Source organism: Dermacentor andersoni, chromosome 1, assembly GCF_023375885.2.
Source record: "Dermacentor andersoni chromosome 1, qqDerAnde1_hic_scaffold, whole genome shotgun sequence".
Taxonomy (NCBI): domain Eukaryota; kingdom Metazoa; phylum Arthropoda; class Arachnida; order Ixodida; family Ixodidae; genus Dermacentor; species Dermacentor andersoni.
Genome location: NC_092814.1, coordinates 91,007,697 through 91,030,451, shown reverse-complemented (window position 1 = coordinate 91,030,451; position 22,755 = coordinate 91,007,697). Strand labels below are relative to the sequence as shown.

Below are 22,755 nucleotides of genomic sequence, written 5' to 3'. Positions count from 1 at the left end.
CAACCTTCATTTTGTACCTCTTATTAAGTTTCACAACAAGACATGCCACCCTCTCGTTAATGCTATAGAATTCCTGTATGTTACCAGCTATGTTCTTATTAATCAGGAATCCGACTCCTAGTTCTCGTCGCTCTGCTAAGCCCCGGTAGCACAGGACGTGCCCGCTTTTTAGCACTGTATATGGTTCTTTTGGCCTCCTAACTTCACTGAGCCCTATTATATCCCATTTACTGCCCTCTAATTCCTCCAATAGCACTGCTAGACTCGCTTCACTAGATAACGTTCTAGCGTTAAACGTTGCCAGGTTCATATTCCAATGGCGGCCTGTCCGGAGCCAGGGATTCTTAGCACCCTCTGCAGCGTCGCAGGTCTGACCGCCGCCGTGGTCAGTTGCTTCGCAGCTGCTGGGGACTGAGGGCCGGGGTTTGATTGTTGGGTTCATATAGGAGGTTGTGGCCAAGTACTGCACCAGGGTGGCCAATCCTGCTCTGGTGAGAGAGTGCGTTACCGGTTCTGGTCACCGGGATCAGGCCGCACTCCAGGCCTGTTTGTGCAATTTTCTCAACACCCGGTTTTTTTTTGTATTTTCCGGTGGAGAATTGTGCGGCACCGGGATTTGAATCACGGTCCTCTTGCACGGGAGGCGGATACTCTACCGTCCCCGCAGGAGCTAACTTAAAAATTAAATTATGGGGTTTTACGTGACAAAACCACTTTCTGATTATGAGGCACGCCGTAGTGGAGGACTCCGGAAATTTCGACCACCTGGGGTTCTTTAACGTGCACGTAAATAAGTACACGGGTGTTCTCGCATTTCGCCCCCATCGAAATGCGGCCGCCGTGGCCGGGATCCGATCCCGCGACCTCGTGCTCAGCAGTCTAACACCATAGCTACTGAGTAACCACGGCGGGTCCCGCAGGAGTTGTACGCCTCATTTAACCTACAGTGGTGCCCTATTTGATCACTCGAGGTAGACCAATCTGAGCTCGGTTATACCGCACGGATGGCACTCGGCTAGAGAACCTGGTATTTTGACCTGCACATGTGTGTCCATACATAATTGAAGATATATATTTCTTTTTTTTTATTTTAGGAGGGTTCCCGTACAGTGATAAAATAAAGGAAAGGACATTAAAAAGAAAGAAAAAAAGAAAGAAAAAGGGGAAAAAAAAGGAACATAACAGGTGATTTGAACTCGTGACCGCTGGATGTTGCCCGGAAAGATGGCTCAGTAGGTTGGTTCGTCAGGCCCCAGGTTACTTTCAAGCGCCATAGCTCCTGCTCCGAGCCTCATACTTACGTGTAAAGGGACTGATGTTGTCCGCGATAGTCGGTTTCCGATCGCTCAAGGTTGCGCGGACATAGTATAACTCTAGCGTCTAGGAACAGCTTAACCAGGTGCGGGGGCGGCGCGCATAGCGTGGGAAGCTAGCCGCCAGAATAACTATCTCAAGGACTGCTGCTGACGAGGGCGAAATACCTTCGTGTAATTATAATAACCCTAATCGGACTACTTTCGAAAGAGAAAAAAAGGAAACGGCCCAGAGGGCTATACTACGAGAGATATGAGTGATAATTTTCTATATATATATATATATATATATATATATTCATCTCATCTATGGGAACGCATGCGCGCGCTGTTGCTTTGTCTCTGCGTGTTGTAGTTAAGAGAGCCAGTTTCAGGGCGGAGAAGAAGGAAGGAAAGGAAAGCAAAATTGCAACGCCGTGGTTTTAAAGCGCACCCGTGGTAGAGAAACGGAAGGCGATATAAGCGTGCGTGGCCATGATACGCACACGACAAACTGCCTTAAAACATTTAGACTTGAGGGAAAGCTTCGTTATCAAACGATAGCACAGCAATCAGCACTCGAATATAATTATAACCCTAATAATAATTGTAAATATTCATCTCATCTATGGGATCTAATGCGCGTGCTGTTGCTTTGTCTCTGCGTGTAGTAGTTAAGGGAGCCAGTTTAAGGGCGGAGAAGAAGGAAGGAAAGGAAAGTCTCTGAAGCAAAATTGCAGCGCCATGGTTTTAAAGCGCAACCGTGGTAGAGAAACGGAAGGCGATATAAGCGTGCGTGGCCATGATACGCACACGACAAACTGCCTTAAAATATTTAGACTTGAGGGAAAGCTTCGTTATCAAACGATAGCACGGCAATCAGCACTCGAATACGACGAGAGAAATTATTGAGACGTGGAAAATTCCCTTGAAATAAATATGGTTTGCGAGACAAATGCTTGTAAGTACTGAACCTCTTAAAAGATGAGGGTGGAATATGCGCTCACCGAGAGGGCATCGTCGGCACGAGACCACCACCAGGCACCTTACTGAGACGTGGAGGGCTCTGCGGCCGGAAACAAAGCCTCCCTTCTCCGCCGGCCAAGAGGGGAAAACGAGCTTTCCGATCGCTCAAGGTTGCGCGGACATAGTATAACTCTAGCGTTTAGGAACAGCTTAACCAGGTGCGGGGGCGGCACGCATAGCGTGGGAAGCTAGCCGCCAGAATAACTATCTCAAGGACTGCTGCTGACGAGGGCGAAATACCTTCGTGTAATTATAATAACCCTAATAGGACTACTTTCGAAAGAAAAAAGGAAACGGCCCAGAGGGCTATACTACGAGAGCTATGAGTGATAATTTTCTATATATATATATATATATATATATATATATATATATATATTCATCTCATCTATGGGAACGCATGCGCGCGCTGTTGCTTTGTCTCTGCGTGTAGTAGTTAAGAGAGCCAGTTTCAGGGCGGAGAAGGAAGGAAAGGAAAGCAAAATTGCAGCGCCGTGGTTTTAAAGCGCACCCGTGGTAGAGAAACGGAAGGCGATATAAGCGTGCGTGGCCATGATACGCACACGACAAACTCCCATAAAACATTTAGACTTGAGGGAAAGCTTCGTTATCAAACGATAGCACAGCAATCAGCACTCGAATATAATTATAACCCTAATAATAATTGTGGAGGGTATTAAAAGGTCAGCGAGTCGCCACGTGGAGAGACATCTCTGACCTTGCGTGCAGGAGCACACACGCCGAGCGCTTCTGCATTTCTTTTTTTTTATATTGGAGCGCACTGCTCACTCGTAATGATGTATTAAACCTGTGTTATTTGTTCATACATCACCTCGTCGACCCTCTCCGATGGTCAACCCGATTCGAGTTCCAAGCAGACGCTGTTTAAGGCATTCGAAACCCCGTCCCCGTAACCACTGGTGGCATCCTTAGTGTCAGTATTGCTAGTAACCTTGTATATGCCGTCATTTCTGCGCGGCCTCAACTCAGCAGCTGCAACGCCTGTTTTCAACCACAATGCTAACAACCGAAGGGCTTTGTTAAGTATTTGTATACAGATTTTTTTCAATTAGGTTTCTAGAAAGAACGGCAGTTCGGGTGGTATATACGATTACATGTGCGGTTCACAAGGTTTCTACTACTAACCACTCGCCGTTATATTGGCCTTCTATTATTATTTCATAGATTCATTCACACAGTTGGCCTAACCTTATCAAACCTGAAGAAAGCGTCCTCGACGTCACAAAGACTGAACAATCAGTTCAGCTACACTCGAATTTATGGCAACACACACGCTTCGAAGTTTTCAGCTTTGCCCCGTGTTTATGGAACGCTCTACCAGATAGCATTGCTTGCCAATCTAAACACAGTGAATTTCGCAATCTTCTAGTCGATCAATATGCCGTTTCAACCGTCTAACACGTCTTGCCTTCTTTTAATTTATTTTCTGCATTTTTCTACAATGTAATAAAAGAATTTCAGTGATCCTAATTTTCTTGCTACTGTACACATGCAAAAACTTTTATAATGTTATTATGCTATTATGTTGTTGTGTTTACCGTTCATTGTTATTGTTCAGCTTATGTATTTGCTAATGTCGTATTAATTTTCCATGTTGCGTGCATATGCCTTTCATTATACTGATGTTTCTTTTTCCCGATTCCATACTAATATGTTACTGTATTTCACCCCTTACACAATGCCTTCTCGAAGGCCTGTAAGGTACAAATAAATAAATAAATAAATAAATAAATAAATAAATAAATAAATAAATAAATAAATAAATAAATAAACACCAATACATATGCATAAAGAAAAGCAAAATCTTTGCGCCGCGGCACAAACTAAATGATTTTGGGATTAGACGATCTTTGTGGCTCGAGACTGGAAAGGATATGGACAATTATATCACGGTGAACCAGTGGCCCAGCTGTAGTGCCGCCCACGTGCGTACCGGGAAAGACAAATACGTTCAGCGCGGCCAGGCATCCAAGGAACTTGATGGCCACACCGATGTCCAGCGGCATTATGGCCATGCCCACGGTGCTGGCAAACCATGCGAGGCTGAGCTTCGTCTTGCGGGCGTGCGTCCGCGTCCGGTCATCGGGAGGACCTCCGCGCAGCTCCAGGTACAGCTCCTCGATTGCATCCCTGGCAGAAATGATGCGCTCGCCGTCATTCGCTCGCTTAATTCGAACACTACGAAGGCCACTATTTATGAGTGACAGTAAAAAGTCTCGTTTGGGCTCCACTGTATATGCGTAAAATAATATTCGTTCGCATGACATAAAAATGGTGCCGCAAGCTAAACAATCACGCACGTTCTTAACGCAGCTGATGCTTATGGTCACAACAAGAACGATACGAAGTCGATACTAAAAAGGTATTCGCTTAGAACAACTTCGTGATGTGGTTTATGCACTGAGAACCATCAGAATCGCGACGTTTATGCCGAATTATCAGATATTTCTACAGTTGGACATGAAACGCAATAGTGATGTGTTGCTGGTTATAGACAACGCAATTCAGAAAAGAAAAAAAAATATTTCTTGCTGCGTGGTATATAACGTATCAAAAAGAAAGCATAGCATTAACTAATCCCCTGAGAAGTACTGAACCTAATAGTTTCTGAGCAGCCAAATTTTTAAAGCAAGATGCAACTGCTTGCCCGTATTTCTTCAGGGCATATACTGCATGCAGGAAACCTGAAAACAACTGCAAGTATCGCTCGTGGATATGGAACAGAGTATTCTGAATAGCAGTAAATCTCTTTCAATAGCACGTTAAGTTGAGATATAAGATACCCTTTGAAGGAACTGTAAAAATATTTTGTTACAAAAATTAAGTTCTATTTCACTCTTCAGTGAAAAGGCATATGCTACCAGTTTTCAGAGACATCCAATAGAGAAGCAAAGGTGAACCAAGTATGCAAAGGGTACATGCTTGATTTATGCACAATACACACCTTAAAACAAGAGCAATATCGTGTGGAATAAGTGGAACGAGAAATTGAATGTAGGGCTGTAAGGTGGCGCCGGCTAGTTCCTGGGTACGTGAACTCGAAACCCCCTGGTAAACGGCGTAGCTTGCATAAGCTTGAACAGCAGCACGAAAGCGTAATGAAGAGAGCAGATACTATTTGCACTCTTCTCTCTCTCTCTCCCTTGTCCGCTCTGCACTGCAGTTCACAGTTTACAGAAAATACACGGTTATGGAGAAATGAAATTAGCAGCGCACGAAAGACTCATATGTTCAGGAGCCAACTAAGCAGTGGGCGTGCCATCGTATCGCAGGGACGTCCGGAGGCTAATTCTGGAAAACTAACCTCCGAAGTGTGGGAGATGGGCGTTGCCCTTAGCTGTTCTGCCACCATGGCAATGAGTATACATGAGTGCGAAAAATGTAAACAGGAAACGTACTTTGAGGACGAAACATTTAGTCGCATTCGAACCAAGCTTCAACATTGTAAGACAGCGTGCGTCCCTTAACCAGGAGCAACGCTTGCTCCTTCTTTCCGTTTCTGTGTCGTGGTTTCGCGCGTGCTGCTATCACGTATAGCTTCCAACTCGCCCGATCCGCCATCCTTGTAGAGTTCATTGCCTTCACCCTTCGGCGGTGGTCGCGAATGCTACAACCTCGCAGTAAAAACGACAATACTCGTACGTAAGGCACCAGAAACCATTGGCAGATGCCACAATGCACGCATAGCGGGGAAATGCTTACTTCAGCCAAGAATCTGTTCGCGAAACTTTAGCCGATTGTGTGGGAACCGACGACGACGGAGAAGCAAGAAAAATGAGCTCAGCGGCCAAGTAATTACTAAAAGGGCGGAACACCGTCAAATTGTGTTCGTTAATTGCATTAATCGTAGATAGAGTTTTCTCTATATCTGTGTCACCTATTGGATTATTCACATTAACGCCCCTTAAAACTAGCACTAGGATTACGAGTGGCATTTTACCGCGGGAGGAGGGGGCCGGAGTCGACAATTATTTCACCGCGTTAAATAGTTCTCCAATCAGGATTCCGCATTAGACACACATATTTTAAATAGAATTTCTGGCCATTGTGTTAGGGCCACGCAATATTTATTTGGCTGGTACTTCAGCTGTTCTTGTAACGAGCAGGTCAAACATGCTGCGAGAATTTTGTTCTTTGTTCCTTGTCTTTTTGCCGCTCCTCCTTCCGTTACGATTGTCCGGTCTCAGGTCTTTCTTTCTTTCTTTCTTTCTTTCTTTCTTTCTTTCTTTCTTTCTTTCTTTCTTTCTTTCTTTCATGATAAAGACGAAGTTTAATGGCAGAAAGGTGTGAAGTGCCTCTGGCAATCTACTGCACGCTGGGGAAGGCGTTTGGGGGAGCAAATTAGATGGCATGTGAAGAGGAAGGAGGGTAGTACGATGAAGTTGACGATGAGAGCTACACAGTATCCTTGTGCCGTCTGACATCGGTGTCATTATCTGTGTCGTTTAGAAAACTAGCTGTTGTTGAGGGCTGCGAAATCGTCAGTATAACTTAATTCTGACTTCCGATGTCTTTTTGTCTTGACGCAGGGAGTAAATGGTGTTCCGTGTATAAGTTTGAAGTATCACGTTGCTTCATGTCGCGGGTTTCCGCTGCAGAGTAATATAGCAAGGATCCCTTTCAACAGCTTGGCCTGAGCTAACTCTCCGAAGAGCCTATTCCTTAATTCCTCGGCACTTGCCTTCAGAAGGTTTAAAATGCCGTTTGCATTGTCTGCGTAAGGGGAGAAGGCGTCGTTCTCCTATCACCTCTGTTTTGCCTACCACTTGAATTACATGCTACACTCCTTCAGCGAAGTCACAAAGCGGCCCAAGAAAATTCGTCTAAGGTTGGAGCCAACGTTTCAACAAGGTGATCGGCCTTCATCGTGGCGAACCTATGTCTACTTTGGACGCCTTCAGAAAATTACTTCACACTGTTTCATTTCATTTCTGAAATTCCTTTATATTTAATTTATTTATTTCCTACTACAAACCAATTATCGGTCTATCTTCAGGTGATTACGCTTTATCTCCGAATAACCACTACTATTAAATGTGTAGACATTCCTATGCCTTCAGGAAATGTCAGGAAACCTGTCCGTCCGTCCATCTATCACGTAAGACGAGCCGCTATAAATAAATTAATGTCTAAAGCAAAATAAATTCGAAAGGAAGAACGTTGGCAGTGGTGAGTTTCGTACCAACGACTCCACGCTCAGAAGCAGAGTTTCTTGCCCACTGGGCTAAACACCCCCGCTTGCAGAAGATTAATATACTCGTATATGAATCACATGAATGTGCTGTACCGGCGGCACGAAACGAATGTCAAAGGAGAACAGTCTCTATGAAGGCTTTGACAAAAGATTTCGCAATGGTGGAATAAAATCCACCTCAATGACCACATGTAGAGTCGACATGGAGCATTGGAGACATCAGTAAAACTCCGACTCTGATAAAATTTTATGCGAAACACGCCACATCCCCGATAAGTTTCGGTGGTCGCGGGATGTTCCTTCCGTTGGGGTGTTCCTTCATTGACCGAAATGGCACCGATCTCTGAGGGCTTATGCACTTCGCGTCGCGCAACACAGACAAATAAGCAGTCAATGAGTTGTTAAGGAGTGATGGGGAGTTATATGGGTCTCATCACGGTTGAAAATGTTTCTACGCGGATGTATAAGGGGTTAAAGAGCGCTAATGACTTATAATGGTCGGTTCAATTCTCATAAGGTTAAATAAGTACCGATAAGCATCGGATGATGTCCGACAAGGTTGATAAGGTCAGAAAAATGTTGATAAGGCTCAGATAGAGTCCGATGAGGTTGATAGAAACCGATAAGGGTTGATACGGGTCGGATATAGACCGATAAGGTTGATAACGGCAAATAAGGGTTGATAAGGTTTTATACTGATCGAATCAAGTCTCATAGCATTGATAATGACACCGGGCTGTGTGGAGATAAGCAAGTGGGGCAATGCTTACGCATATACTTAGGCAACTCCCAGAGAATTGTTGTTGCGAATTGTAGAATGTGATAGTACACTCAACAGCAGATGCAGGAAAGGGAAAAGTATGCGCGTGGTTCCTTGAATGTTCCGTGCTTTTAGTTTTATTTATTGTTATTACTATTATTTTGGTTCTGAAGTTGTCGATTTGTTGCTGTAAATATTGTGACGTAGCACAGTAGCGCACATACATTAATGCAGAATGATCGGTGCTTTGCTGTGACGCTGTTGAGACCTGACATGCGCATCTGCAATGCACAGCATAGGAGAGAGTGCGCCTTCAGGTGGCGAGCGAGACCTTGCACATAGCGCCGGCAGCGGGTAGGTGACGGCCATCTTGAAGATGAGCGCCAGCAGGCCGATGAGCACCCAAGCCCGTGTGGCGTCGAACATCTCCATGACATCGGGGCGCACGGCTGCGCCGTAGGTCAGGTAGCCGAAGCAACCCACCGTGGAGTAGATGACGAAGAGGGCGACCATGCAGAAGGCGATCGACCGACCCAAGTTCCACAGCGAGCGCTGGCGCATGGCCGCGTACGCAGACATCACCACCTCGTGGCTCTGCAAAGCGCGAGAACCAAGTCGTTTAGTGGACGCGGACATAGACTTCACGTGGCTGATAACTATAGGATGGAAGCAGCACAGTTAATATCACTACCGCGTTAGCTACGTCCAGTTACCGCTCCTTCCTCTTTCTTTCTCTGTTTTTTTCCGGTATACGTAGGACGTAGTTTTTAGTAAATGTCTTCACCAATGGCACCTTTCATTTATTTAAGCGTTATGTTGTTGATACGGTAAATTAACTTATGCCACACTAACTAGCATTGTATACTAACAAACTGGGCGCCGGAGCAGCGAAAACCGAATTCGGAGCGGCAGACAAACTATGCATTCTAAAACCAAAGTGCAAAGAAAGCTCACAACAAGCGTGACTGGAGCTTTTGATATGCCTTTGTGGTGAACCCGTTACGACATTTGCGTTGCTGCTAAACCCGGTTGGTGGGTGGTAAACAGTCTATTTGAATCGCTATTCTCTATCCATGGGTTTGGAGTGCTGGGTTTGCCAACAGTAGCGCACTCGGCCCGCAGTCAGCTTCACTCACTCGCAGTTTGGACTGCATAATCTTCACAAAAGTTTACACGAATCAGCTTTGGTGTTGTACATGTCAAGATCAGAGGTGTGTCCAACGATAGAACGGCGACTGAATTGCATCGTCGTGTCTCACGGCGGGATGACTCGGTCGATGTGTATATCTCAGCCTATAAGGATTCATGTTATCTAGCGTCATACTTTGATACGTTCAAGTGTTTAACATTGTGGAGAGGCCAAGGAGATATTTGTTGTCAACGTTTCAAATAAATAATTACATAAATAAAACTCATACCCGCCGTGGTTGCTCAGTGGCTATGGTGTTGGGCTGCTGAGCACGATGTCGCTGGATCGAATCCCGGCCACGGCGGCCGCATTTCGATGGGGCGAAAACACCCGTGTACTTAGATTTAGGTGCACGTTAAAGAACCCCAGGCGGTAGAAATTTCTGGAGTCCTCCACTAAGGCGTGCCTCATAATCAGAAAGTGGTTTTGGCACGTAAAACCCCATAATTAAAAAAAAATAAAACTCAGTGCCCTTCCACTCTGTGAAGAAGGATGACCAGCGAAGCTGTGTATGCGGGCCCCTTAATGGCGAACTGCGCCTCCACCGCGGATCGGCCCGGCATTGCACTATCTTCGGGATATTTTTCTACACGCGGACACGATAGTGGAGAAATTAGCCCTTAACAGCTTCGCTGCAAAAGTCGCATATCGCCCGGAAGGCGAAGCATATATTGTGGTAGCAAATTATTAGACAGCTGTACGAAGCAAGGATAGCTGCTTTATCGGCCGAATAAACGTGTAAACATTCGCTTACTAACTAAATTAACAAGCATGGTGTCACGTGCGCACAGGGAAACATGAACACGTCTCACTCGATGACCGCGGACACTCGCTGTCAAAACGCTGGCGTGAGGAAGCGCGGCAGCAGCGGGAGAGTTCATCTTCGTGCTGCCTCTCGCTTCAACGCGAACTAAGCGGCGAGAGCACAGCGCACGCGAAGCTATCCGCCGTCGCAGACCAAGACTCTGTACCCATCGCGGATCTCTTTCAAAATATATATAGGGCTCGCGCGGCCGCGCTCAGCCGCGCCATATGCAGCCACCGCCGGAATAAAAAAAAAAGCCCCTATATAATAGTTTGCATATAATTGCTATTGCATTAATAAGCGGTCGATGTGCAGAGTCGAGATTTCTTAGAGGAAACATCTCACCAGCATTCAAAGACCGCATACAGCGTTGTTTGAATGCTGAACCTCGGTTTGAACATCGGTTTCGCGAGATTAAGATCCTGGGCAGAAGCAAAGAAACTACTGCAGGCGAACTTTTGAAAGCCTTCGAAATCAAGAAAGGAGGCACGGATTGTGTCAGTGATATTGTGTGTCTACTTGGAAGCAAGATGCGTTTTTTTTTTCTTTGCCGCGAAGAAGCTGTGCGCATGCGCATTTAATTCGACGTTTTCTTCTGATATTCTAGGGGACTGTAATAAATCAGTTGTGAGTAGCGCCCATGGCGTACGGCCTTGTGTTCTTTGTGTCTGTTTTATTTGCACTGCAATGGCTTTACCAACGCACACGGCAGCTTGACTTTGGAAGGAAAACCTTCCGATTAATCTTTACCTTTGTTTGGCGTCATGTCAGCTGCCTGTTCCCTCATAATGCAGGCGAAATGTTGAAGTTATGTCTGACTGAATAATGAAATGTTTTTTCTGAGAGAAGACAAAAGATTTCGAAATTTGCAAACCGTGTAGAAGGAGCAAGCAGCCTGGTGTTATAAGTTGAATTCCGAAGCACCCCCCCCCCCCCCCCCCCCATGTCTAAAATGTATCCCTAAGTCGCAGGCATTACGCTTATTGCTATACATCTCCACTTTAGCGACAGTTTCCGTATTCCGATGAGTTTTGTGGATAGTGATACATCATCTCTATCGATGTTGGATGAGAATAGCCAGATAGCTGGGCAGTTCTCTCTTTTTTTTTTTTTGTATGCGCGTTTTAGAAGGCGTTGAAAACCAAGCAAACGAAAACATGTAGAGACTCGAAGGACACGACAAGAGCGCTGTTTTTCGCGGTGTTTTCTGCGCACTATTTTGCAATATATGCATTTGCCAAAGTTTCTCGTCAGCGCTTGCTTGCAGCACTCACCTGGTAGGCGAAGCAAAACACAGGAGTGCTGAGAAGGACGTCAGATACGCTTGTAGGCCTGAAGAAGAAAAGAGCCCGGGTCACGTGAAGAAAGCGTCAGAGAGAGGGATGCCTGCTAAAGTTTGCCGAGTACCTACCACGCCTTGATGTGCAAGTCGTCCGGGCGGGGCTCCGTGAAATACGCGATGCACGTCAAGACGCAAGGGTAGAGCACGGCCACTAAACCCAGGCTGCTGCAATGTGCAGCGCAGTTATTATATGAAGTGCAGGGCACGCGAGGATACGTATGGCACCGGCGCACAATGCGAATATGCGAACGAAATGTTACTGCAGGTGTATAAGCTTTACGTTTACATAAATCCGATGAAGTCGGGTCGAGTCGGCCTGTGCCGAAATTCGGTCGTCGGGTAAATGCTAGTGGGTCGGGACGAGGGAGCGTCGAGGCGAGTTCAGTCATCGCGCCTGAGAGGGGCGGGTTGAGGCACTGAAACTGCTTGGAAAGATGCATGTAAACGCAGTCGAGTCGGATCGGGTCAGCTCGATTTCTGACTCGACCCGCTCGCGTCGAATTCACGTAAACGAAGATATAGCCGTGAACAAGATGAGAGGGAACACCGAATTTGTTTCTAAGCGATGATTACTCGGGTTGCGTGGATTCGAATCTGACGTGTGAATATGTAACAAATAGCCTTTTTGCTTAAATTGGCTCACTGAGCACTCTTGTGTGGGACGTATCCGTATAGCCACTACAGCCCCTTGAAAGCAATTAGAGGAATTCCCTTTCATATTGATGCATGCAGGGTGTACAAAGCGAAATAATCATAACTACTTTTCTGGTGTTTTCGAACTCCTGTGACGTTCGATGTCTGGACCGAAAGAGCATTCTTCCGTTTTTCACAGGCGATTGCTTATTTCACGCCACTTGAACCAAACTCAACAAAACAGGAAACTAACTTTGAAACTAACTTTCAAAAATTAAAGAGGTGATAAAGAATATTGAACAAAGATGCGAACCCATTTATTGTCTTGATCGGTGGTCATCATGACGAAAGGTACGCACACACATTTATTTTTATACATGCGCCTTCATTCGTGTTATACATTCGTTACATACATTCGTGTTTTCATTTCGCGATATATTGAGGCAACGTATTTCACACCGAAATCACCGCACCGACTGGCATTGGCCCAGTGTCGTCAGCGCCTTCGCATAGGGAGGGGCAGTATAGGAACGCTATCATCATGAGTGGCAAGGAAGCTAGCTGTGGAAGGCGACGACGACGAACGCGCGAGCAGTGGCGCGAGCCAATGCTAATGATAGTCTTTGCTCATACAGATTTGTTGACGGACACGAAATATGCACGGAACCCTAGCCATAAACAGCTTCGTTGTAAAATAGATTGGATAGGCTGTATTAGGGACGCAGACGCAGTGGGCTGCATGAAACGTCTTGTGCGTGCTGCAGACGGCGTATGGGCACTAGAGTACAGAATTGATGTAAACAAATATACAAGTTAGATTTATTCACGGATTAGAAATGTTATGTGCCTAACTTGTGTTACAACTAGTGGGGGTCCTACGGTCTAATTTTGCAATCGCGATCGTTTCCTATTCGTAGAGGGGCCGCTTGTTTTGCAGAGAGTGTTTGGGCACTCGGGTAAGGAAATTACCCTTTCCCCCACTACTAGGTGGCGCCCAAGACTACACTGAACTTAGAGTTACTGTATATGCTACCACAGTTACTGTAGCATATACAGTAACTCTAACTGAACTTAGTGAACCCTGCTCCGCTCGAGCCTGCCCCATTCGTAGTGATTGGGGTTCCTGCGCTTGCGCTCCCTGTGGAGGTGGACGCATTCCGGCGTGGTGAAAGGGGTTGGATATTCCTCTGTCTTGCTGCCCGATTATCCTCCTGCCATTTCTGGACCGAAGCACAGCCGAGCAAGCGTGAAATTGTTGCAACATATTGCATACTGTAGTAATCGCACCGCTGGCACGAGTTGTTGGGGTCTCGGTGCTGACGCCCGTTATTGCCAATGGGTCGCAAGCCCCAAGGGTAGCGTTGGCCTGGCGGCCTGGGGCACTGGAAGCATCCGAAGGTCCCGGCAAAGCAAGAGAAGACTGGTAACAGAACAACTTGTTTATTCTAACATAGCAAAAGAGCGGCCGGTCAGGTCGACCGAAGTGGAGAGACGGGAGAGCACGTAACTCAACAGTACAAATCGGAGCCTCTCTCCTGGCGTCCGGGGGCAGCTGCTCTTACACTCTCGGCGTCGCGGTCCAAAAGGGAAGGTCACGGGAAGAGCCCACGCGACGGCGGAGCATGAGCCCACGACGGCGCGCACGGTCGAGCCGAGAGACATGGCGAACCGAGTGCAGTGACGCATCGCCAACCCGCCCACACGACGGCGCGCACGGTTGAGCCGAGAGACCTCCTGGCTCCTCATTTGGGGAACTCCGCTCCCCGGCTGCCGCGCTTTGACAAGCGAGGGCACACACACACACACGCACACACGAAGACACGTGGCACTGAAACACGCCTGGACACGCTTGGCGGGGAGGCGTTGCGGCGGCGTCGCACGGGCCAAAATGTCCGCCGCTTTGAACGAAGCCCCGGCGTCCGTTGCATCCGCGCCGGCATTACCGCGCGTTGTAGGCGAAACGTAACAGACCGCCCCGCCGGGGGAAGGAGATCCCGATGGTCAGGGGACTGCATCCGCTGTCCGGAGGGATGTCGCTCGATGATGCTCATAACCGAAGTCGGGCGTCCTTTGGCGTTTCTTGAGCGCAGCGCACAGAGAAGGCCTCGTTCTCACGTTCAGGTGCACACAGGACACTGCAAAGTGACTTCGGGAGAGTTGACATTTTTGTTCTCGTTTCCGGCAAGCGTTAGAACTACGCCGAAAGTCAACCGCTCAGTCAGCAAGCACGGCACAACCCTCACTAAGCCCTGCCAGGCTCTTTCCCCTTTTATACTGCTGCCTAGTTCCTTACAGTAGTTTAGCAGCACTCAGAACGCGTCCACAAATCGGAAAAATTGCACTAAAAAGCACATCATCACTTTGAAACACTACACAAAAGCAATAGGTTAAAAATCCTGCCTCAGGAAGAAAAACATCAGTAACAAGCAATTTTGAGGCTGATTCCCACGTTAGGGGCTTCGACTTAAGCCATCGGCGTTACCGTTGAGACTCCCCTTTTTGTAACGCACCTCAAAGGAATATTGTTGCAAAGCGAGGCTCCAGCGCAGGAGGCGGCCATTTTTGGGAGAGATGGTCTGCAGCCATTGGAGAGGGCAGTGATCCGTTTCAATGATAAACCTCGAGCCGGCTAGGTAACATGACAATTTCTGAACGGCCCACACGATACACGCACACTCTTTCTCGGTGGCGCTATACGCCTGCTCACGACTGGTCAGCTTACGACTAGCATACAGGACGGGGTGTTCTACTTCTCCATTTTCCCGTTGGCACAGTACAACGCCCATGCCTCGCTCACTAGCATCACACTGAACAACGAACCCTTTTGTGTAGTCGGGCGATCGTAGCACAGGCTGGCTTGTTAGGGCGCTCTTTAGGGCGCTAAAAGCTCTTTCCTTCGTCTCATCCCAGACGACTTTTTGCGGCTCTGTCTTTCTTAGAGCATCCGTCAAGGGAGCCGCGATATCAGAGTACCTGGGGATGTACCTCTGATAGTAGCCGGCGACACCTAAGAACGACCGAATATCGGTCTTCGTGCGCGGTTGCGGGAAGTCTCGCACAGCGGCCACCTTTATTTCAGAGGGGCGGCGTCGACCCCGACCAATCACGTGTCCGAGGTAGACAACCTCGGCCTGTGCTAACTGGCACTTGGGAGCCTTGACTGTCAAGCCCGCATCGCGCAGGCGGGTTAGCACTGCCCGCAAGTGCGCCATATGCTCAGGCCAGGATGCGGAGAATATCGCTACGTCGTCTAGATACGGTAAAGCGAATTCTTGCTGTCCCCGCAACACTTTATCCATGAGGCTTGAAAAGCAGTATGGCGCGTTCTTCAAACCAAAACTCAAAACTTTAGGACGGAATGTCCCCATTGGTGAAATGAACGCCGCATACCTACTAGCCTCTTCTGTAAGTGGAACCTGCCAATAACCCCTGACAAGATCTAGGGTGGAAATAAACTGAGCGCTACTCACTCTCTCAAGGCGCTCCTCGATGTTAGGGATCGGATAAATTTGATCCTTAGTGATGGAATTAAGCCTGCGGTAGTCGACGCAAGGACGAGGTTCCTTGCCCGGTACCTCAACTAAAATCAAAGGGGAGGTATAATCACTCTCACCCGCTTCAATAACACCGAGCTGTAGCATTTTCTTTACCTCAGCCTCCATAATATCGCTCTGGCGGGGTGACACCCGGTACGCCTTGGATCGTACTGGCTCTGGGGAGGTAAGTTCTATGTCATGAGTAAGGACAGAAGTCCTACCAGGCCTCTCAGAGAACAGACCTTGAAACTCTTGTAAGAGCTGGTGTAGTTCGGTTTTCTGCTCAGGCGACAGCGATGCTTTACTTATTAAGTCACTAATGACTTGATCGGTGTCTTTCCTGTTTGTCACTGAGCCTAGTCCCGGAAGCTCGACCGGAAGCTCTTCGGGCACGTTTACCATCATGCACACCACTGCTTCCCGTTGCTTATAGGGTTTGAGCAGATTACAGTGGTAAACTTGCTGTGCTTTCCGCTTTCCTGGCAGACTCACCACGTAGTTAACGTCCGACAGTTTTTGAACAATCCGTGCTGGGCCCTCCCACTGCACGTCGAGTTTGTTCTTTAGCGATGTGCGCAATATCATGACCTCATCGCCTACCTCAAAACGACGGGCCCTGGCTGTCCGATCATAATAAACCTTGGCCCTCTGCTGGGCCTCTGCCATTGCTTCACCTGACAACTCCTGTGCCCTTCTTAAGCGTTCGAGGAGCTTAAGCACGTACTCTACCACGACTGGGTCGTCGCCCCTGCCTTCCCATGACTCTCGAAGCATGCGAAGCGGAGATCGCAGCGAGCGACCGTACACCAGCTCAGCTGGCGAAAACCCCGTAGCCGCATGCGGCGCGGTCCTTAATGCAAACATCACTCCAGGCAGACACAGCTCCCAGTCAGTTTGATGTTCAAAACACAATGCTCTCAACACGCGCTTCATGACGGAGTGGAGCTTCTCCACGGAATTCGACTGGGGGTGGTGCACTGAGCTGTGTAACAGCCTTACCCCGCACCTTTCGAGAAAGGCTGTCGTCAAAGCGCTAGTAAACACTGTGCCCTGATCTGACTGGATTTCTGCAGGAAAACCAACTCGCGCAAATATGGACAGTAGTGCATTGACTATCTCAACTGAGCTGAGTTCTTTAAGCGGCACTGCTTCAGGGAACTTTGTCGCTGGGCAGATCACAGTCAAAATGTGTCGGTACCCCGTGGCTGTTACCGGCAGAGGTCCCACAGTATCAATAACGAGCCGTCTAAAAGGCTCCGTAATGATAGGTACCAACTTCAACGGCGCCCTCGATTTGTCCCCTGGCTTGCCCACCCGCTGACAGGTGTCGCATGTCTTCACAAAGTGGTCTGCGTCCCGAAAACACCCTGGCCAATAGTACTCCTGCAAGAGACGGTCCTTAGTTTTCTTAACTCCTAGGTGTCCGGACCACGAACCCCCATGCGACAAGCGCAACAGATCCTGACGATAGCATTGAGGCACGATCAGCTGATCGAACTCCACTCCCCTGCGGTCTAGATACTTCCGGTACAGGACCCCACCTCTTTCCACAAAGCGAGCATTTTTCTTGGCGATACCTTCCTTGATAATGCAGCGTATGTTTTCTAGGCTGCCATCCTTCTTTTGCTCGGCTATCAAAGCCGACCGGCTGACTTTTAGCAACCTGTTAAGTCCGTCTGACGTAGGCGCGATGAGCAAATCTGGAGACAGCTCTTCTAACTTTCCCGTGTCGGGATTTTCCTCTCCAGTATCTGGTGCCTTTAACGCTACAGGCTCAATTTTATTCAGTTCGGGCGTGCTCTGAATACCAGCTTGCTGCGCCTCTGACCCTTTCTCATCGTTCAACAACGTCGGCCCCGCAACTACCGCCTTTGCAGCGAGCTCCCGAACCTTCGATCTGGTTAAGGCCTGAACGCTAGCCTCACCAAACAAAAGCCCCTTCTCGCGCAGGAGGTGATCGGACCTGTTCGAAAATAGGTACGGGTACTGGGGGGGCAGCATAGATGACACTGCGGCCTCCGTCTCAAGTGCTCCGAAAGGTCCTTCAATAAGCACTTTTGCTACCGGCAGACACACGCTATGAGCTTCCACTGCTTGCTTGATCCATGCGCACTCGCCCGTGAACATATCGGGTTCTACGTAAGAGGGGTGAACTACATCCATTGTAGCTGCGGAATCGCGAAGCACTCGGCACTCTTTCCCGTTCACGAGGAGGTCTCGCATGTAAGGCTCGAGAAGCTTCATGTTCTCGTCAGTGCTGCATATAGACAAAAACACGACTTGTGTTTTTGTTTCTGGACACTGCGCCGAAAAGTGACCCGGCTTCTGGCACGTATAACAAACGCGCGCTTGCCTCGTCTCGAACCGCTTTCTGCGTTCGGCTTCGGTTGCCGCCGTCTCCTTACGTTCGGTCGGACTGCTTTCACTCGCATCCGAACTACGTGTGTCCCCCTTTGCTCTCATGGGCGTGAACTTTGGCCTCTCAAACTTGGAGCCAAATTCACCCTTTTGACCGTCCTTAGCTCCACGAGCCCGACGCGTCACAAACTCCTCGGCTAACTCAGCGGCTCTAGCCACCGTACTAACGTCTGGCCTATCCAAGACCCAGTACCGCACGTTCTCAGGTAACCGACTATAAAACTGTTCTAGCCCGAAACACTGCAGAACTTTCTCGTGGTCACCAAACGCTTTCTCTTCTTTGAGCCACTCCTGCATGTTTGACATAAGCCTGTACGCAAACTCTGTATATGACTCACTTCTGCCTTTCTCATTTTCCCGAAACTTCCGACGGAACGCCTCCGCTGACAGCCGGTACTTTTTTAGCAGACTCGATTTCACTTTGTCGAAATCCTCTGCCTCCTCTCTCTCCAAGCGAGCGACTACGTCGGCCGCCTCGCCGGGCAGCAAAGTGAGCAAGCGCTGTGGCCACGTTTCCCGAGAGAACCCCTGCTTCTCGCACGTTCGCTCAAAGTTAACCAGGAACAAACCAATGTCCTCTCCAAGCTTAAACGGCCGCATCAGGTCAGTCATTTTGAACAATACTCGTTCTCCTGCACCGTGTGCCTGACTTCCATTACGAGCGCGTTCCATCTCTAACTCGAGACGCTTCATTTCCAAAGCGTGTTGACGGTCGCGCTCTTCTTTTTCTTTCTCTTTTTGTTCTTTAAGTTCGCGCTCATCTTTCTCTTTCTGTTCTTTACGTTCGCGCTCATCTTTCTCTTTCTGTTCTTTAAGTTCGCGCTCCTGTTTCTCTTTTTGCTCCTCCCTCTCCTCAATGGTCTCAAGGCATTCCGACAGCTCGTCATCCTCAGCTTCTAACTCAAGAATAGCCCTTAGCAGTTCTGGTTTTCTGAGTTTGTCTGAGACATCCAGACCCAACTCTCTCGCAAGCTCCAGCAATTTCGGTTTGCGCAACGACTTCAAATCCATGGCTGCTCTGAATGCTGCTTTCTCTACTGCCTACTATTGTCTTGCCGCAAACTAACCCGGCAGCAACGACAACCCCAATTACCAGCTCTGTTTCTAACACTAACAAAAGCCTGGCAAAACTCAGAAGAAGAAAGTCCCGCACTCACCAAACCTCGCAGCCAAGAATTCAGCGCAGTCGTTCCGCTGCAGGCAACCAGTCGTCACACAGGGCTCGTTGCACTGCTCCCGGATGGTCGTTGTGCTGCTCAGCATACAGTCAACCGCATCTCTTCGCTGCTGGCCTCCGTTGTCGCGATCTCACCGCTGGCAACCAGATGTAGTAATCGCACCGCTGGCACGAGTTGTTGGGGTCTCGGTGCTGACGCCCGTTATTGCCAATGGGTCGCAAGCCCCAAGGGTAGCGTTGGCCTGGCGGCCTGGGGCACTGGAAGCATCCGAAGGTCCCGGCAAAGCAAGAGAAGACTGGTAACAGAACAACTTGTTTATTCTAACATAGCAAAAGAGCGGCCGGTCAGGTCGACCGAAGTGGAGAGACGGGAGAGCACGTAACTCAACAGTACAAATCGGAGCCTCTCTCCTGGCGTCCGGGGGCAGCTGCTCTTATACTCTCGGCGTCGCGGTCCAAAAGGGAAGGTCACGGGAAGAGCCCACGCGACGGCGGAGCATGAGCCCACGACGGCGCGCACGGTCGAGCCGAGAGACATGGCGAACCGAGTGCAGTGACGCATCGCCAACCCGCCCACACGACGGCGCGCACGGTTGAGCCGAGAGACCTCCTGGCTCCTCATTTGGGGAACTCCGCTCCCCGGCTGCCGCGCTTTGACAAGCGAGGGCACACACACACACACGCACACACGAAGACACGTGGCACTGAAACACGCCTGGACACGCTTGGCGGGGAGGCGTTGCGGCGGCGTCGCACGGGCCAAAATGTCCGCCGCTTTGAACGAAGCCCCGGCGTCCGTTGCATCCGCGCCGGCATTACCGCGCGTTGTAGGCGAAACGTAACAATACTTGTAGGCTTTATAACTCCCGATGAGCATCTGTTTGAGTTTATTAATTTATACCTACTATGGCATAGTACCTGACTCTCTCAAACGCGAGCATTCCTCAAATGCACTACCGAACTACGCTTTTCTGAACTCCGCGCGCGAGGCCGAATTTAGCTCCGATTGCGTCACGCGCGGCGCGAAAACGGCTCCTCCTGCGCACGCGACACATGTATGACGGAGTAATGGCTTCTTTCCTCTACGCAACGATACCAAAGTAAAGCGCGCGACATCTATTCGCGCATTAGAAAGCTTACTTGCTTAACTATAATATGATATAGCCAGTGGGAGTACTGCGATGTATTCTTGCAATCGTGCTCGCTCCCTATTCGCAATGGGTCCGCCGTGGTAAAAAGTGGTGGACGAAGACTGGCACCCCTTTGTTCTAGTGCCCGAGCCCCTTACCGCCACTTCTGGACCCTGCATGTCGAACGCGGGAGCGCCATAACGGAGCAAGCGTAATGATTCTGCGAAAAATTGCACACTTATACGCTTAAAACTCCTGGTTGGCACTGAGTGAGCTTTCTAGAACGCTATCCACTTCCGCTCGGATCGACAAACGTACTGCAGAGCTATGCCTCTATGAACGCCGAGCGAGAGGCTACATTTAGCTGCGATTGCGTCATGCGCGGCGCTACAGCGGAACCATCTGCGCACGCGACACATGCATGATCGAGTAATGACTTCTTTCCTGTACTCTACGATACGAAAGTAAGGCGCGTGGTTTGTACTGTTACAAATATATAGGGTGTCCCAGCTATCGTTAGCCATAGTTTAAAAAAAAAATGCGAATGCCACGTAGCCGGACAGAACCATTGCAAGGTAATTTTGTTTGCCGTTGCTTCGAAATACTCAAATTAGTTTTCTTTCAGTCCGCCTATTTAGATAATTAGTCTTAATGAACTAATCAACTTCTCAAATATTATAATTAGATGAAAAGTGTCAATGATAAAATTGTAGAGCGACATGAAAAAATGACAAACATTCCACTCTGTGTAGACGGAATGGCAGCGAAAGCTGACGACAGTCAAAGCTCTCAAACGAAAAGCGAAGTGCTTTCGCTGCCATCCCGTCTTCACAGAGTGGAATGGTGGTCGTTTGTTCGTTCAGCGTCGCGGGAACGTTATTCGTCGGTGGTCGCTTCGCGCCGGCGCCGTTTACATTCTCGTTGCTGTCACCTCCGGCGCTCCTCGAACGCATGTTGTTCTTCGGGTGTGCGAACTATACGTGTCCGCCCCATTGACAACGAAGCCGTTTTTAGCGCCGATAGCTATCCTGCTTATACACTGCGATAACCTTGACGTCACGCTATTGTTCACGGCAAGCGTTCTAATCTGTTCCGCATCTTGACATCTGCGCCGCCGCACTGCACCCGTGCGTGATCACACACAAAGCAAACAATGAAACTTATTGTGTATGGGTTTGTTAAAAATCGCTAAGTCAGTTTCTGTTGCCAGACGCTGAAAAAACTACGGAAGGTTAGCCACATACAGCTTTCGCTGTGAAAACTTTCAATACAGCCTTCCCTTGCTCAATACGTGTTACATAGCAGCGTTTTTCTAAACATGAAAGTAGTCCGCGAATGCACGCAAAATTGCGTGCATTCGACTGGCCGCTCGAGGCACTTTGCGTGTATTCGCGGGCTTTTCTCACGCTCGGAAAAAATTTTTTATGTAGGACGTATTGAGCAAGGGAAAGCTCTATCCGGAATTTTTCATGTCGCTCTACAATTTTCTCATTGACACTTTTAATCGAATTTTCATGTTTGAGAAGTTGATTGATTAATCAATCAATTAATAATTAAGACAAATTATATAATTCGGCGGAAAGAAATAATGAGTATCGCCAAGCGCTGGTGAACATATTACCTTGGTTCTGTCCAGAGACGTGGTATTCGCATATCTTTAAGCTCTTGCTAAGGTTAGCTGGGACACCCTGTATAAGCGATAATGCTGTAACATGTTTTCGTTAACATGCGGTTTTAGCAAGCGAACTCCTCAGACCGATTTTAAGGACGTCTCATGTAAAAAAATGATGCCGTCACTGCGCACATAAATTGGAGAGGCGCTCTCGAGTGCTTCTACAAAGAACGAAGCTCTCATGCCCACCGCAATGAAAGGAACAGCATTGAGCTAACTGAACAGGTCAGGGAGTCGCCTAACCAAACTCATTAGAAAAATGAAAAATTAGCATGGCTGTAGCTGATAACTTTGATAAGGCAATAGGCTGCCTAAGAAATTCTATTAAAGGGTTGGTTAGTTTCTATGCAACCATGCAGCGTGCTGGAATCGTTTGCTAAAAACACACAATCTCTATATAGTGGAAACGCTTAGCGGCGCCTTTTCATATTTCGCGGTCGCACAAAGTCCAAACACGCAATAGCTACGGGCATAGAATTTTTAAAGTCTATCCCGAGCGATGCAGTTCATACGGTTCAAGTTAGGTGTAACACCAGGGGCTACCAGGGTAAAGTACGATT

The 22,755-nt window shown here is 48.4% G+C and overlaps 1 protein-coding gene across 2 annotated transcripts in view; it reads right to left on the bottom strand.

Annotated features, from left to right (window-relative positions):
* Positions 1-22,755, bottom strand: part of LOC126544372 (sodium-coupled neutral amino acid transporter 7-like) — a 46,749-nt gene that overhangs the window by 3,393 nt on the left and 20,601 nt on the right. For both annotated transcript variants that reach the window (XM_055061765.2, XM_050191679.3), the window contains 4 exons: positions 11,699-11,794; positions 11,562-11,619; positions 8,625-8,887; positions 4,273-4,469 (listed from right to left, as the gene is read on the bottom strand). In XM_055061765.2, coding sequence (XP_054917740.1) covers positions 4,273-4,469; positions 8,625-8,887; positions 11,562-11,619; positions 11,699-11,794 — 614 coding nt within the window. The remainder of the gene's footprint in view (positions 1-4,272; positions 4,470-8,624; positions 8,888-11,561; positions 11,620-11,698; positions 11,795-22,755) is intronic.